The sequence below is a fragment of the Chelonia mydas genome, chromosome 1 (assembly GCF_015237465.2).
Source record: "Chelonia mydas isolate rCheMyd1 chromosome 1, rCheMyd1.pri.v2, whole genome shotgun sequence".
Lineage (NCBI taxonomy): Eukaryota > Metazoa > Chordata > Testudines > Cheloniidae > Chelonia > Chelonia mydas.
The window spans coordinates 294,706,673-294,723,221 of NC_057849.1; the positions used below are offsets into that span (position 1 = coordinate 294,706,673).

The 16,549-nt window shown below is 39.4% G+C and overlaps 1 protein-coding gene across 7 annotated transcripts in view; it reads right to left on the reverse strand.

Moving 5' to 3' along the window:
• Positions 1-8,299: 8,299 nt before the first annotated feature.
• Positions 8,300-16,549, reverse strand: part of CNTN1 (contactin 1) — a 421,087-nt gene continuing 412,837 nt past the window's right edge. For 6 of the 7 annotated variants that reach the window (XM_043549235.1, XM_043549232.1, XM_043549223.1 and 3 more), the window contains one exon: positions 8,339-10,956. In XM_043549235.1, coding sequence (XP_043405170.1) covers positions 10,880-10,956 — 77 coding nt within the window. In that variant the 3' untranslated portion in view covers positions 8,339-10,879. Of the gene's footprint in view, positions 10,957-16,549 lie in introns of all 7 variants that reach the window. The other variant, XM_037888163.2, reaches the window with a different exon arrangement.

A 16,549-nucleotide genomic window follows, 5' to 3' on the forward strand; every position in this document is an offset into this window, starting at 1 on the left:
TTCCTTCAGACAGACACCTGTTGAGTTAAACCAATAGAGTCATACAGAACGCACCTAAATAGCCGGATCAACACACAATATTCTAAATCATTACAGAGCAGCTCCAAATTCATCACGTTAGCATTTTACATAATGGCTGATAATTTGTTACTGGCTAATGAATCTGTACGCACTTTGTTTGATATTAGAGCCAGTTGAATTTGTAAGGCTTTATACACTGCTGTAAGGAAACCACTCGAGCCAGCTGCTTCCCCATTTTGCAATCTCTTGAATGTCCTCCACTACTTTTCTGACAGTGCTATCTAAGATTGCGGTAGTGCCAAAATTATGCTAAGTGCATTCCATGAACCTGGCCCAAAGAGCACATAATTTATAAAGCCAAGCCATAGGGAATGGTGGGGAAAGTAATACAGTGTGCATGCAAAGTGATCAGGCACTTTGTACATTTGTACTTATTTGTACATTTTTAAAGTTACATACATTTCCCACCCCCAGTCTCCATCCACAATTCGACCCCTTTGTACTTCCCCCCACAAATTTCCAGCTGCAATTCCAGTGTCCGTACACCACTCCTGTGCTTGTACATTAATGAGAAATTCACTCATAAGATAAATAAATAGGTAAGTAGCTGACTGCTTTCTTGTTAGCACTGCAGGAGGAGTGGGTATAGAGGAGGGATTTAAATACAGAAAGAATGGTTGCTTTGTGAAACAGCTCAGGAAGAGTGTTCCTTAATCTGGAAGAAAGAGCAACAGTCTCCTGAAATAAACAGAGCAGGGGAATTTTATTCACATGACGATGTATTGCAGTTCTTAAGTGGGCCTCTCTGGGCTGCAAAGTTTTATATAAAATTTGACAACTATGTTTTCTTTCTCATGAGATTTTTTGCATGGTTTGTCCAGTAGCATTTTTTTAATATCATGAATGGAATTTTGTTTCCTTTTAGTTTTGCATTGCTAAAGTTAATCCTCTGTGGGTGTCATTATCTCTGATATAAGGCATTATTATTGGAGTTTATGTGTAATTATTCACACATTTCTAGTTAGTTAATTTCTAAAATGTTAATTTTCTCTTTGATTTTTATAGTATCTTTATAAATTATCAGCCTCCTTTTCTGTTTGTTTTTCCTCCAGTGACATCACTTCCTTTGTTAACACATTCATATTCCACAGTTAGGTACATATCTATTGGAGCGTCCATTCTTAAGTGTTTTGTGTTGTTTGTTGTTTTGTTTTTGCTGTCCTACCATGTACAATTAAATACAATCATCCTGGCCATCAGTTCTGTTATTAAGTTTAAACAGAAATCATGCAGTAGTCCCCACTCCAGCACAGCATTTAAGCTTAAAGTTAAATAACTTTAAGCCCATGTTATTTCAGATCCTTCTAGAACATCCATGATTCCAATGCTGAATCACTTTAATCTATTTTTCAGTTTTAGATGCAAGATAGAAAACATCTTCTGCAGTTTTTTTTCCTAAGTAGAAATGTGCTCTTGACCCTCCAAATCCCTGATGCAGAACTCATTGCATCAAACATTTTTGGAGGAAGTCTATGTGGGTGCTTGAGACAAGTAAAAGTGTTTCCGTTTCCACTGTTTTATTTAATCAGCACTTTCTGTGAGGCTTAATTGCTTGCAGAATCTCTTGAGCTGCTTTACACTGAAGCTCTTCCTTAGCCTGTGTCCTGTGGCCTCAACTGCTTTGCAATTGAGATTGACCAGAAACAAAGTTCTTTGCTGGAATGTTTACCACCTCCTTTGTCTGAGTTCACCAGTTTCATTTTTCTTTCAGGAAAAAAGTTACATATTTTGGACACAGGAAATACCTTCTTTCAGTTTATTTTATTTTAGCCTGAGGCCTGAGAACAGGAGTAGAATGCTGGCCAGAAGTGGTGAGGTTATCCGATTCTTAACAGTAGAATTGATGAGCATTGATATTCCGAAATCAGTCAAGTAACAAAATAATACATGCTGGCCAAGTTCACATCTTCTGAGACATCATGTTTTTATTAAAATAAATTCATAGATTCCAAGGCCAGAAGGGACAGCTGTGATCATCTTATCTGACCTCCTTTATAACACAGGCCATAGAACTTCCCCAAACTAATTCTTAGAGCCGATCGTAAAAATTGTCAGTCATGGAGAATCTATCATGAGTTTTGGTAAATTGTTTCAATGGTTATTTACCCTCACTGTTAAAAATGTACACCTTATTTCCAGTCTGAATTTATCTAGCTTCAACTTCCAGCCACTGGATTGCGTTATACCTTTCTCTGCTAGACTGAAGAGCCCATTATTAAATATTTGTTCCTCATGAAGATGTTTAAAGACTGTAATCAAGTCACTTCTTAACTTTCTCTTTGTTAAGCTAAATAGGTTGAGCTCTTTGATTCTATCACTATAAGGCATGTTTTCTAATCCTTTAATCATTCTAGTGGCTCCTCTCTGAACCCTCTCCAATTTACCAGCATCATCTTGAATTGCGGATGCCAAACTGGATGCAGTATTCCAGCAGCAGTGTCAAATACAGAGATAGAATAACCTCTCTACTTCTACACTGATGAAGGAATGAAGAATTTAATCCAGTCAATTTACTGATTAAAAAATCAAGTCAAAGATAACAATACAGCATAAAATGCTATTTGAAGTAGGAAAGATCCATTTTGGCATCATTACACCTGAAAGAGAAGATTATTACACTTACATATATGGAAGTATTGAAAGAGAAAATCTCTCTACAATTTTAGATTTTGCTTTATTAAGCGTGTGTTTGGCTGAGGCAGCCTAATTAGTGGAACAATTAAAGATGCTCACTCCATGACTGGTTATAAAAAGTGTCCTTTCCTCCCTTCTGTTGCACTCCACTGTGAATTATCACCAGAAGCTGCAGTACAGCAGAAACCACAGTGCCCCAGCTTGAATGATGGAAACTTCAGCTGAGCAGGGCAAGGTGTAGCCAATTTCTATGTTGCTCTTGGCTCCAGTAGCCAGTGCTGCAAAGCTTAAAGTGGGTTTTCAAAAACCACCACAAAGCGGAATGCGGAGCTTACCTTTTCTCTTGATGCTTTTGTCAGATTCATTCAGATGGTTTCACTCGTGAGCCCAGTTACAGACATGATTCACACATTTACATGCTTATACAATGTATTCATTTGATCATCCCCCCACCTCCCACTAGTTTGGATCAGCTCCAAACAATACCATTGGCTAAAAGATCTTAAAGTTTCAAGTCAAAGTAGACATAGTCTCAGCTTCAGCGCACTGTATCTTTGCCAGCATTAACCATAGTATCATACAGCAGCTTCGGGGGTCACGATGTGAATGAGATATATCGAAGAGCTATACATTATGGCTTCACAAGTCCTTCCTTTAGAAGGCCAGTCATTGTGGGAATGTTCAGTTGCATGCTGGATTTATTGGGTAGGACAAAAGAGCTTCTTTCCAGAGCTCAGCCAATGGTTGGCGACTCAAGTTTCACTTTCATCAATGTGAAGGAGTGCTTGTGGCACCGTAGAGACTAACAAATTTATTTGAGCATAAGCTTTCGTGAGTTACAGCTCACTTCATTGGATGCATTCAGTGGAAAATATAGTGGGGAGATTTATGTACACAGAGAACACGAAACAATGGGTGTTACCATACACACTGTAAGGAGAGTGATCACTTAAGGTGACAGGTTTCAGAGTAACAGCCGTGTTAGTCTGTATTCGCAAAAAGAAAAGGAGTACTTGTGGCACCTTAGAGACTAACCAATTTATTTGAGCATAAGCTTTCGTGAGCTACTTAAGGTGAGCTATTACCAGCAGGAGAGTGGGGTGGGGAGGAAAGCTTTTTGTAGTGATAATCAAGGTGGGCCATTTCCAGCAGTTTACAAGAACGTCTGAGGAACAATGGGGGGTGGAGGGCTGGGGGATAAACATGGGGAAATAGTTTTACTTTGTGTAATGACCCATCCACTCCCAGTCTCTATTCATGCCTAAGTTAATTGTATCCAGTTTGTGTATATGTCTAAGCCTAAGTTAATTGTAGCCAGTATGTTCTCTGTGTATATAAATCTCCCCACTGTATTTTCCACTGAATGCATCCGACGAAGCGAGCTGTAGCTTACGAAAGCTTCTGCTCAAATAAATTGGTTAGTCTCTAAGGTGCCACAAGTACTCCTTTTCTTTTTGCGAATACAGACTAACACGGCTGCTACTCTGAAACCTTTCATCAATGTGTTACATTCAATATATCAGCTAAAGTGCCAGCTCAACAGAAAACAATCTCTTCTCCCAATGAGAAGCAGAATATTTTCTCTCGGAAGTGACTTGTCATTTCAAATACGAGTGGTAGGATAATAACCTGTTTTGACAAAAATTAAAGGCTAGCTTCATGGAGTACTTGGCTAGATTCTGCTACTTCTTTAAGCTATAGGACAATCCATGGAGGACCTATCATATGTTGCAGAACTCTGGATCACTTTAATCCTCAGGTGACATGGTTCAATAAAGAACTGTATTTATCACAGTGCTGTCATATAGGAGTTCTTACTGAAGAATGCAGATTTATAACGGAAAACTGTTGACTTCCTGCACTGACCCGGACAGCACAGAAAACTTGTTGTGTTGAGTCAACACAATTTCATGAACACAATTTCTACAAAAGGAAACAGGATAACTCTGGGTAGTTTAATTACTAAACATAAGAGCTCTGCTGCATCAGCAAAATCCCTTTTCAAATAGCTTTGCATGTACACATCCTGCTTCCCTCTTTGAAACTGTACCCTATTTTGTACATTTGTAACCTGCATAATACTGAGGAAACTGGTTTAGAGTGTGGAAGGAAAACAATCTGATATCCATCTGTTATACTGTTAGTACTGGATTTTGTTCTTTCTACAAAATGTGCCACCGCAAACAATTATTTGAGGGAACAACCCTGCATGAAGTCAGTGTGTGCACTTTCATTAGAGGGTGGCAATGTGGCCTAACAGTTACAGGCAGAAATAGAGTTAGGTCACTGGGCTTTGCCACAACGTGTCATGCCTCAGTCTCCCATCTGTGTAATGGGGATGTTGATTTAACCACCATCACAGAGATCATTTAAAGTCTCCCTATAAGTGCAAATACTATTTGTTAGAGAATTTCAGTAATAAGCATAGTCAAGCAATGATTAAAACCTGGGCTTCTGTACAGCAAAAGGCACACCCTGCCACAAAAGATCTTGACTGCAACTTATAAACAGCACCATTGGTACATAATGATCAAAATAAGGCTAAATTAAAAAAGCTCTTTGTATCTCTTTGGCCTAGGAAGAGAATCCACATCCCAAAATCTGGGATGTAATTTCCCCCACTCCTGTGTGCAGTAGCTCTGTATGCTCAGTACCACTGTGAGAATTCAATCAATAATGGTGAAGACTATAAGAAGATAATCCCAGGAGTTGGACACCTAATTGCTCTTTGTGCCTTTAAAAGTTTCCTCGTTTGAGAACTTAAAGAGAGACAAGGACTGGAAGTCCACATGCAGTATATCTATACCTGAAGGTGAAACAGAATAGAAACGCTCTCTAACAAGACCCTCCAAAGACACAAATAGAACTGGGCCCTACACAGAGCCCGCAGCAGGGGAAGCGGAAGGTGTTCAATTGTCAAATAAAAGTATTAAAAAAATTAGGAGATGCAAACAACAAATGAAGCCTGGAGGCAAAGTGGAGGTCGGAGCTCTGCAACAGTGTGAATAAACTGGGCATAGCTAGGTAAACGTTGTGGGACAAGGAGTGTCTGCTCAGCCTCTCCGTGGTGGAGTCCTAGAAGTGGGTAAGGAGTATATGCAAATATACTCACTGGGCTTCTGTGGATATGGTCTCCCCCACATACCAGTCCTGTGGAGGCTACCACTGGCTTTCTAATAACTCTGCAATAGCTGCATCTTGGGGCTGAGCGGCTCAGTCAGAAAAATGTGTTCGATGGGGAGGGAGGTGGAGGATTGATTGCAGGAAGCTGTGTTAACTCCAATCCTCAGACTACCTGTAGATAGGGGGTTGTTTTCAGCTGTAGTGGGTGCTTCATGGCTGAGCTATCAGCCAGCTGTGGTGCTGGGGAATGTTTGACTCCTTATTCTCTTCTCTGCTATTTCTCAGCCAGGGTAGCGTATAGGGATGTCTGAGGAGGTACTCTTAAGTTATGCTCAGTCCTCTTGAACAACATTCAATAGCAAACCAATGGGAACAGGAGGTGGAAGGAGAAAGCTTTCTGTAATTAGACAGATAGGAGTTTTAATTTTCTATTGGGATTTTTAGTAACAAAAGTTAGGAAAAAATTAACCTATAAAAATAACAAGTCCTGGCATGATCCCGTTAGCTGTAGAATTCAATACATATATATTGTAAAAGGTGTATTTTACAAACTGTAACAGGACAAAATCAGTGTTGGGTTTGGTTTGGCCTTGGGTACCATGGTATTGGAACCTCTACAACGGTTCCATTTTTGGCCCAGCTCTATAATTAACGTATTTTAAAGAGAGTGAAAATGACTATTACCATTGGGCCTTAAACACTAACTGAATCTTCTGAAAACTAGGCTGTAATATGTAGCTGGTCAAGTGATATAGTAGCAGCACTGCAGACCAAAGAGCAGAGAAGACAGGTGTCTGTTTTTCCCCAGTTCAGTGAAGCTTGGGTACAGTCACTCAATAGGAGTTGCTAAATAGGAGTATCTCTTAGGTGGTGTCTGCGGGAAGGGATTGGCATCATCTCCAGGGTTTGTCAGTCACACCATATTATCCAAAAGAAGGGACCAGAGTCATCGCCACTTGTAGTAGGGGAGAAGTTTTCAAGGGAATTTTCAAGACATCTTTCAGGCCAGGCTTGATCAGACTGGATATATGGAAATAACAAACAAAAATAAAAAAGTATACATTGAATAGAAAAAAATTGCACCCTTTCTAATTGAAATATGGAAGGTATTTTTAGATTTTCATGTTTTGTCTATGTGAATCATGGCCCTTTTTGAGATTCCCCTTTTCCTATGTACTCTTGAAAAATGAAAAGAAATGCTGTATGACACAGCTGGGGGAAGCAGCTGCAGAGAAACAAAAGAGGACTCAAGCATCATTGGAGACATAATCTGAGGGAGGTGACCAGGCAGTTTGTGTTAGTTATTCCTGCTGTCTGAACAAAAAGGAAGGTTCTGTTGTGGTTTTGATAGCCTAGTATGGGTAGAGTAGTTCCATTGAAAGGCCTATATGAAAGTTGAAATGTAGGTTACAGGATACACAACGGCTGAAAATTGCAGTATTTTTTACTACTGCCTTACATAGCTACAGAAAAATCTCCTTAATCAGAGTTTTTACAGTGAGTTGAAACAGAAATTCCAAAGCAGAATTAAAAATAAAAATACTTGGAACTTTCAAAAGCTTCACTGAAACATCTGTGGAATACCTGGTGCTGTTATTTTAACGATACTTCCAATAAGAAATCAGCCATGACACAATCAAGCCAGAAACGTCAGATCTTGAGTCACAGACTCTCAACGCTGTAAGAGTATGAAGGTTTTCCTCATGTATTACCACAAGCCCAGAAGTCCGGAGAACCAAAAAAATCAGGATAAAACAAACAAGAGCAATGGAAGCCTCCTGTTCCCTGTATCTCTGACTGCAGCTTTGATCTTGTCTTGATGTATACCATCAGGCTGACAATATGGCTAATCCTTTGCTCATTGTTTCACAAAGGAATAATTACTGTATTAGTGACCTGTTCATGTTTCGCACTGGATCGACTGGAGATTATTTTCTATTTCACTGTACAAAGATTAAGAACACTCTTCTCTGACAGACTCCTGCTTTCTTTGTTGGAAACGCAAAACTCCCAGCAGTTTCAAGAACGGAAAAAGGAACAAAAATTTGCAAAATGACTACCAGTTTCACTGACAAAGGTACTACTTCTCCTATTGCCACGTTTAGTGATATTAATTCAAACCCACAGAGATGCTGAATTTGCCTCTCAAGAGGCACTTAGCATCTCACCAGATGAAGCCCTTACATCCGATACCGCCTCTTGAAATCAGTGGGATTGCACAAGGTGTATATCAGTGCCAAACTCAGCTCCTTTTGATCAGCTTTAGAAAATGGATCTCTTGGTAATAAATCTGTTGGAACGGGAAACATTACTGATCACAGCTGTTCTTCTTGGTTAACCCTTGACTCCCGTGATGCTCCAAAAATCTTTCACAATAGAACCTTTCCACTATTAAAGCTGTGAAAATGGTGTTTCTTCACACCATTTTCCCCTAGGCAAAACAATAAAGAGCCACTGGGTTTTTAAATCTCCTGTTAAATTCAAAAGACAGCTTTTACGTCTTGAGTAACATTAATACATTTATTTAATTATAATTTATTTTTCATTCTTAAAAAGGACAAAGCATGGTTCTGCTCTACTAAATTAAAAAATATAAGATAAAGAGTAACTAAAACAAATTCAAAATTCATCAGTATTAAGTAATATTAATATCAAGTTTCCTGAAGTATAAAGAAACAACAAATGTGTCTATCTAAACTTTAATTATGAACCTTGCGTTTTAAAGCAGATGATACATTAGTTAGTTTTGTTGACAACAGTTTGAAACGGAAGGTCCCCGTTTACACAGTTGTGTAAAACAATAAAAATCTGGAATTACCAGATCAGTATGAGATGTTGTAATCTAGCTCATCTGTGTTACAGATTAAAAAAAAAAGCGGTTTTACCCTCCAGATCATTTTCATCCAAAAATTAAACAGTTTTGCTCCTTATATCATATATTAGAAAAGCAAAAGGCAATCATGCATTTGGCAAAAGATTTAGTTGTGGTTGTACATTATATAAAAATGAGTGATACTGCATAAAAACCAAAACAAAATAAAACAATCTTTTGTACAGAAGGCTTACAGAGTTTTAGTTTCTGTTACACATGAAAACAGCTCATTTTTCTTTCAAATAACTATACAGTTTATGAAATTCAGGAGTGCTCTTATAACTTTTGACATTCTTCTATAGGGAAGTTATCACTTTCACCTATTTAAAAAAGTTTAATCTTGGAACAAAATTAAAATTAAACTAAAACAGTATTATTGATATTTCTTAATGAAGACTCTAAATGTTTACAGGTAAATATATAGTACAAAATCATACAAATTAAAGAAAGGGGTGTAAAGTATTAATAGGCCTATACTTGCTTCATGTAAATAGTATTATTATGGACCTCTACAGCATCAGTTCTAAAAAGATAAACTCGATCTCTAAATAGCTAGCAAGGTTGTGCTAATAAAATATGATTCAAAGCTTATAATTCTTGAAGCATCAGACATTGCACTATTACTTGAGCCAGCTGATTCAATATCACCGTGTTTCTTCAACATTCACACTCAGACTAAGTCCTCAGCACACGATGGAAAAAGAAAGAAATATGCACTTCTTTAACAACTTTTAAAAAACCACTGAAACAGTGTAGACACAGTCAGAACAAAAACATTCTCTATCTCCTATTGGACTTCCATTTTTGCAAAAGCCATAGTTGACATTTAGGATCAGACCAGCTGGGATCTGCTTTCATTTAACATCTTCATATCTTTCAGTATTGTATCAGACAGAGAAATAGTCTAAGAACTTTTAAACTCTTATTTACAGCACTAGGAACAGTAGAATAATATCAAGTTATTGAAAAAAAAGCATATTCTTCCAACTGCAGGGCTTCACTAAAGAAAGATAAAAACTTGAATCTGCAGCATAAAAAAGTAATCAGAATAATTTTTTGTTACTGTGCTACTTTGTTTTTGCCATTTTACCTTATATAGTTTAGCTTATTATTATAAATGTGTCCAGTTTTAAAACACAACTTAAACATTCTAGCGTTTGATGTTCCAGTGGCTGATCCTATACTGGACTCCATTTTCGAACTTTTAACATGCTGTTCCAATATCTTGAGGGAGGACGGGCAATTATGCTGCTTATATGAAAGCCAGAATTTCACACTTAAAATCAGCGATGACTGAATTATTTAAACAATAATTCCTGAGCAGAGTAAAAGAAATGGTATCAAGCTGCATATGCTGCCACTGATGTTCTTTGTGTGATCAAACTGAAATAATCTATTACTAATTAAGAAAATCACAATTTGTTTGAAAAGCATTTTTTTTAAATGTTGCATTATAGGAAGTAAAGGGCTGGAAAATCCTTATAATTCAATGTTGCTGTTAATATTCAAAATTGAACTCCCCAAATGTATCTAAAATAAAAATTCCTTGTAATGGAACCTAGTTTCAAATACTCTCAAAGTATATTCAATTGCTTCAAGTAAAAAAGCTCTAAAAATTAATTCAATGTTTTTGCTTTGACTGTATCCCTAAAAATGTGAAATCTCATAAATGATGATAGGGACATTCAAAAATATGCAGTGCACAAAACATATAGGATAGTACAGACAGACGTAATTACTCTTACATTTACCACACACAATCAACATTTCAATCTCTATTATATTTCACAATTTGTTATTCAAGTTAAAGCACCTATGTATGGTGATTTTACTTTCACTGTACAGCCTATGTTATTGGATTTTAACACTGTAACTTGCCCCATTGGACCAAATCATGCAACTGTCACAAATCAGCATAAGTGTTTTATAAGGCATATCGGAACAAGTTAAAAATAATTTCTTATCCTTTCAAAAGTTGATTCGCTTGATGGAGGAGTTCCTGGATGCCTCAGTCCTCTTAGAGTTCATCGTAAATCAGTAGGGTAATTTTTTAAAGTGTAATTTATTTGGCTTAAGATGGTGCCACAGGAGTCAAAAAGAATAGTCATCCTCGCAGGTTTGAAGGGTGTCCTTTACACTGGACAGAGGACAAGATAAATCCGGAGACATTCAGAATTCCAAGTAGGCAAGGACACCAATGGCAGGCAGCAATAAACCAAGAAGACCAGGTGATACTCCAGCAGCACCTACAAATAAAAGAGATATTGCAATTTTGTTTTTATGTGAATGATCACCACAAATTTAGATGCAGGCAATTATTTAAGGTGAGAGATCTTGAAAATCAGCTGGTACATCACAAAGCAACTTCTACCTGTATGGACAATTGAAAATGGATAAAAGTCACCACAATATTACCAAGGACCCAGTCTTTCATTCTGTGTGAGCTGTTTATTCAGCATGTTTATATAATCAGTGAAGCCATTAAGATCACATCGGTGTATTTTGGTTTGGATGGTCCAGCAAGCCAGGGGGCTATACCAGGAGGCAAAAGGTCAAAATAAATATTTAAACACGTGAAAACAAAATGAGCAGACACTTTGAAATGTGATGAAGCAAAGAGATACCTCCAGAAATGTTAATGTTGTTATGATCAGTAATAACCTGAGAGCTGTCACAGAGCCTGGGTCATTTGTTTACCTGCTGGATTATGAAGTCCAGATGGCTAATCTCTAACAGTACAGCATTTGTGTGTATATTTCTGTTAAAAATCACATGGTCTCTTTTAAATAAATATTTTAGGACAAAAATATTCAGTGACCGTTTACAATCTTTGTGTGATTTTGCTTTGTAATACCAAGCATAAAAATGATACTATGTGCAATGACTTTTGTTGTCTCGGTCCAGCTTCCTGTAAAAAAAACTTCTACTTTATAAAGCCACAAATGACTCTATCTGGCAACCTTGCAGTCAACCTGGGGAGGAATGAATGGTGATGAAGAACAAGCTGTCCTCTCATCCCTCGAGATGGTTCCTGTAGATCAGGATTGAGGTAAATTAGTTGGGCAGTGTGGAAGAAGCTTGCATTGCTGTCGTGGGTGGTGTACTTCGGCTACGGATAGAAGACTTCAAGGTGGATCTAGTGCTGTCAGTCCCTGTCTTTCTAGATTTTTATTCTGTGCTCATCTCCATTGTATTTTTAGCACCTAATCTAGTATCCCTCTCTATGCTTTCATTAAATTCTAAACAAACCTAAAAGGAGAAGTTACTCACCCCATGCAGTAACTAATTTTTTGAGATGTGTCCCCCTAAGGATGTTTCACTTCAGGTGCGCATGTGTTCCATGAGCCTTCGATTGGAGATTTTAGGTAGCAGTGCCCATTCGGCCCAACATACACTCTACTCTGCCTTGTGCTCTACAACGTGGCTATTTAGAGCTGCGTGGGTGACCCCACTCAGTTCCTTTCCTACTGGAATGCTCCACAGCAGAGGGGAAGGAGGACAGATAGTGGAGCACCCATACGGACACACATCTTGAAGAACTACAGTTATTGCACAGGGTGAGTCATGTCCCTGTGAGTTCTCCTCTTCAGGTGACTACTGAACAGTACCCTCTAAGTAGGGGGGGAAGCGCTTCACAGTGAAGTCCAAAACTGAAGACAGTACAGTAGCGCCAAACATAGCATCAGAAGCTGAGTCATGAATTATTGTATAATGTTTAGAAAAGGTGTGTATGGAGGTCCCAGTTGTGGCTCTACATATTTCATCAATGGGAACATTCTTAAGAGAGGCTACTGAAGTAGAAAGATCTCATTGAATGGGTTAGTACTCTAGAATGAGGTTAGAGATCATGACACTCATAACAAAAGGTAATGCAGTCAGATGTCCATCTAGAGGGAATCGGCTTGGAAATTCGAGATCCCTTACGTCCATCCACAATAGACAAAAACAATCTGGGAGCTTTTCTAAATGGCTTAGTCCTGGCCAACTAAATGTCTAATGACCTTCTGACATCAAGGATATGTAATAATGTATTCTCCTTATTCAGGTGTAGTTTAGGAGAGAAAACTGGAAGATGAATAGACTGATTAATGTGGAAATCGGAGGACATCTTCCATAATAATTTGGGATGTGGTCGCAATGTGACCTATCTTTGAAAAATACTGCAAAGTGGGGATATACCATCAGAAGCCCTTATTTCCCCAATGTAGAGCAAAAATAATGGCTACCAGGAAGGCTGTTTTCATAGATAAGTCAAGAAGGGAACAGGTCGCCAGTGGCTCAAAGGGAGGTCTCGCAAGGCATCTAAGCACCAACTTGGGGTCCCAAACCGGGATAGGACATGTGACTCATAGAAAAATATTCCCCAGCCCCTTGAGAAAAATCACTTTCATCTGATGTGCGAACACCGAAAAACCCTCTACCAGGAAATTCAGGGCTGTAATGGCTGCCAAATGTACCCTAATGGAATTCAAAGACAACCCTGACTTTTTCAGGTCTAGGGTGTAATCTAGTATATTTTACAGTGATCAGGAGGCAGATGAAAGGTGTCTTAGGTCACACCAGTGACTGAATCTCATTCACTTTTGTAGCTAAGTATTATGGGGAGACTTCTTCCTACTATGTAAAAATATTCTTCTTATTTCCTCAGAACAGGCTGTTTCTAACCCCAGGAAACATCAATCACCCGAGATTTGAGGCAAAGAACCCTGAGGATGGGATGAAAAATTTGACCAGCATCCTGAGAGAGAAGATGAGGGACTGCTTGGAGGGTAATTGGTTGACAAGCATCCAACTGGACAAGGTAAGAAACCACTCTGTCTTGGCCAAGTTAGAGTCACCAGAATAACTCTGAACTTGTCTCCTTATCTTGATCACACTTTGGATGTTAGAGGAGTTGGAGGAAATGCATACAACAGACCCAACGTCCAACCAAGGAGAAAGACACCTCCCGCAAGGAGTGAAGGCCCAAACCACCTGTCAAGCAGAACTCGGAGTACTTACTACCCCTTGATGGTTGATATAAAACATGCATGACATATTGTCTGTCATGATCTTCACATATTTTCCCCTGATCAATGGCATAGAGTGAAGACTGTCATTGCTAACCACTCTGAGTTCCAGAAAGGTGATGTGCAGAATGCTCTCATGAGATGACCACCTGCCTTGAGCAGTATATCAAGATGTGCTCACCATCCCAACAGAGATGCCTCTGTTGTTATCATCAGCATTAGGAATGGCTGAGTGAAGGAGATTCCTGCGCAAATGCTGTGAGGTTCTTTCCAGTAGGAACACTAGGAACTGAGAGTAGTTTGTATAAGTTGTGTTTGCTTGACAGTTCAACAGTTCTGCAGCACATTTGCAAATATGTATGGTTTTATCACAAAAGTGCCAGTTGCCATACACCCCAACAACTGAAGACAGTTTTAAACCAATGTCTGAGGGCCGATTTGGACTATAAAGACTAAATTCAATAGAGTTGTAAACCTCTGTGTTGAGAGGAAGGCTTTGGTGGCTACCACATTGAGGCAGGTTCTTATGAACGCCAAGCTGTGGACGGGGGCCAAGGTGGACTTCTGAATGTTTAACTGCAGTCTCAGCCTGCAAAACAGTTCTGTATCCTTCTGAGTGGCCATGTAGGTCTCACTGTAGGAGCAAACCTTTAGCAGCCAATCATCAAGGTATGGAAATACTGGGATTCCTTCTCTGTGAAGGTAAGCCACTACCACTGACAGAACTTCAAAAACATGCTGGGAGCAGAAGAGAGTCCAAAGGGAAGCACTCTGTATTGAAAGTGGTTTTGACCTAGAGTGAAACGTAGGGACCTTCTGTGGGAGAGGTGGGTCACTATATGGAGATATGCATCTTGCAGATTGAGGGACGAGAACCAATCCCCTAGATCAAATGATGGTATTATTGCTGCAAGTGTCACCATTTTGAACTTCTGTATCTTCACAAACCTGTTCAGGAGCCTTAGATGTAGAAGGGTCTCCACCCGCTGTTCTTTTTTAGAACCACAAAGTACCTGGAATAAATCTCCTTCCCAACTGATTCTATACTGCTAAGGTTCAGAAGGGACTCTATTTCCTGCTTTAGAAGGCATTTATAAAAGGAGTTCCTGAAGAGGGAAAGGGAAGGTGGGTTGGATGGAGGGAGGAAAGTGAAGTGGATGGAGTATCCTGCTGATACGATCTCCAAAACCCTATGTCCATAGTGATATGCTCCCAAGCTTGTCAGAAGTGAGAAATGTCTTCCTTGCTGTGGGTACTGGCTGTGAACCATTGCAGCTGGAAAGGAAAAAGTGGGGAGGGTAACTCAAACACTCAATAACCCCAACAAAATTGGTGTTTTGGCAATGAGGGTTTCAAGGCTGATGTCTGTGTATCAGATGGTCTCTTTATCTGGAACCTCTGCCTCTTTTGTTGGGGTTCATAAGGTCTCTGGGAGCTAAAGAATTGAGCAGAACAAGATCTTTGTGCTGTCTGGGACTTACTAGATTTCCTTTTATGTGCAGGCATGTAAATTCCAGAGACCGCAAAGTGGCCCTGGATTCTTTTAATATATAGAGAGACTCGTCTGTATTTTCTGCAAACAATTTTAAACCATCAAAGGGAAGGTCATCAACTGTATTTTGAACCTCCCTCAGAAATCCTGACAGCTGAAGCCAGGAGGCCCTTCTCATGACTACAGCCATAGAAACAGAGCAAAAGCAGCTGTGTCGGTCGCATCCAGAGAGGACTGCAGAGATGTTCTGCTGTGGAGCTGACTCTCTGTCATGATTGCCTGGAATTGGTCCTCTGCTCTGGTGGCAGATGCTCAATAAACAAATTGAACTTTGTGATTATATTTCACCATCAATGCCTACTAGTCAGAGATCCTAAACTGCAGCGTCGCACACAAATGTAATTTGCAAGCAAATAAATCGAGACATTTCTGATCTTTAACATATGGCATTGATTTAGAATGGTGCTGCCTTACATATTCATTTACAGCCTTAATATCTAGGATGTTGGGAGAGGGATCAGAAAACAGAAACTCCAAATCTTTAGATGGAACATACTATTTATTATCAGCCCTTTTACAGGTGGATGGTATTGTCGCTGGGGTATGCCAGATTACTTTTGCAGGGTTCAACAGCAGCTCATTTATAGGTAGTGCAATTTGGAAAGATGATGTTATATGCAGAATATCAAGCATTTTATGTTGTAACTCCTTAACCTCCTCAAGTGGAATTTGTAAGGAGTCTGCTACCCTTTTAATGAGGTCCTGAAACCGTTTGAAGTTTGAAGTTGTCCGCCCGGGATGGTGGGGGAGGCATGACTATGTCATCTTCATCTAGGGATGAAGAAGAGATGTTGTTTAGTGTTACGACCTCTTTGTCTACTCTTGCCTTGTGTTTTCAAAGGTCTCTTCTTTTGGATCAGGCCTTCTTGAAAGAGAGAGAGCTAAGGGTCCTAGAGACTTGTTGATAGTATGCCGCCCATGGACCCCAGTACTTCCAATTAGAGGGACCATATGGTATAGGTGAGGGCACCCAAGAGTGCTCATACCACTGGGATGGAGCTTGAGAGTGTCTTTCAGAAATATGTTCTGTCTCCCTCTGACAGGGAGGAGAGGAGTCCTGAACTGAAATTTGTGAGACCAATGAAAAATCACCATCGCCGTTGTCATTTTCAACATCACTTTGTAGAGGTGGAGCACCAGGAGAAAAAGATGGTGGCTCTGTCAGTATCAGGTGAAAGTCCGGAGACCAAGAGGTCTTCGGTACCAAGAATGGATCGGTACCAAACAAAGGGGAGTCAGGCATCTCTGTTATTGCAAGGTCTCATGAAAATGTAAACT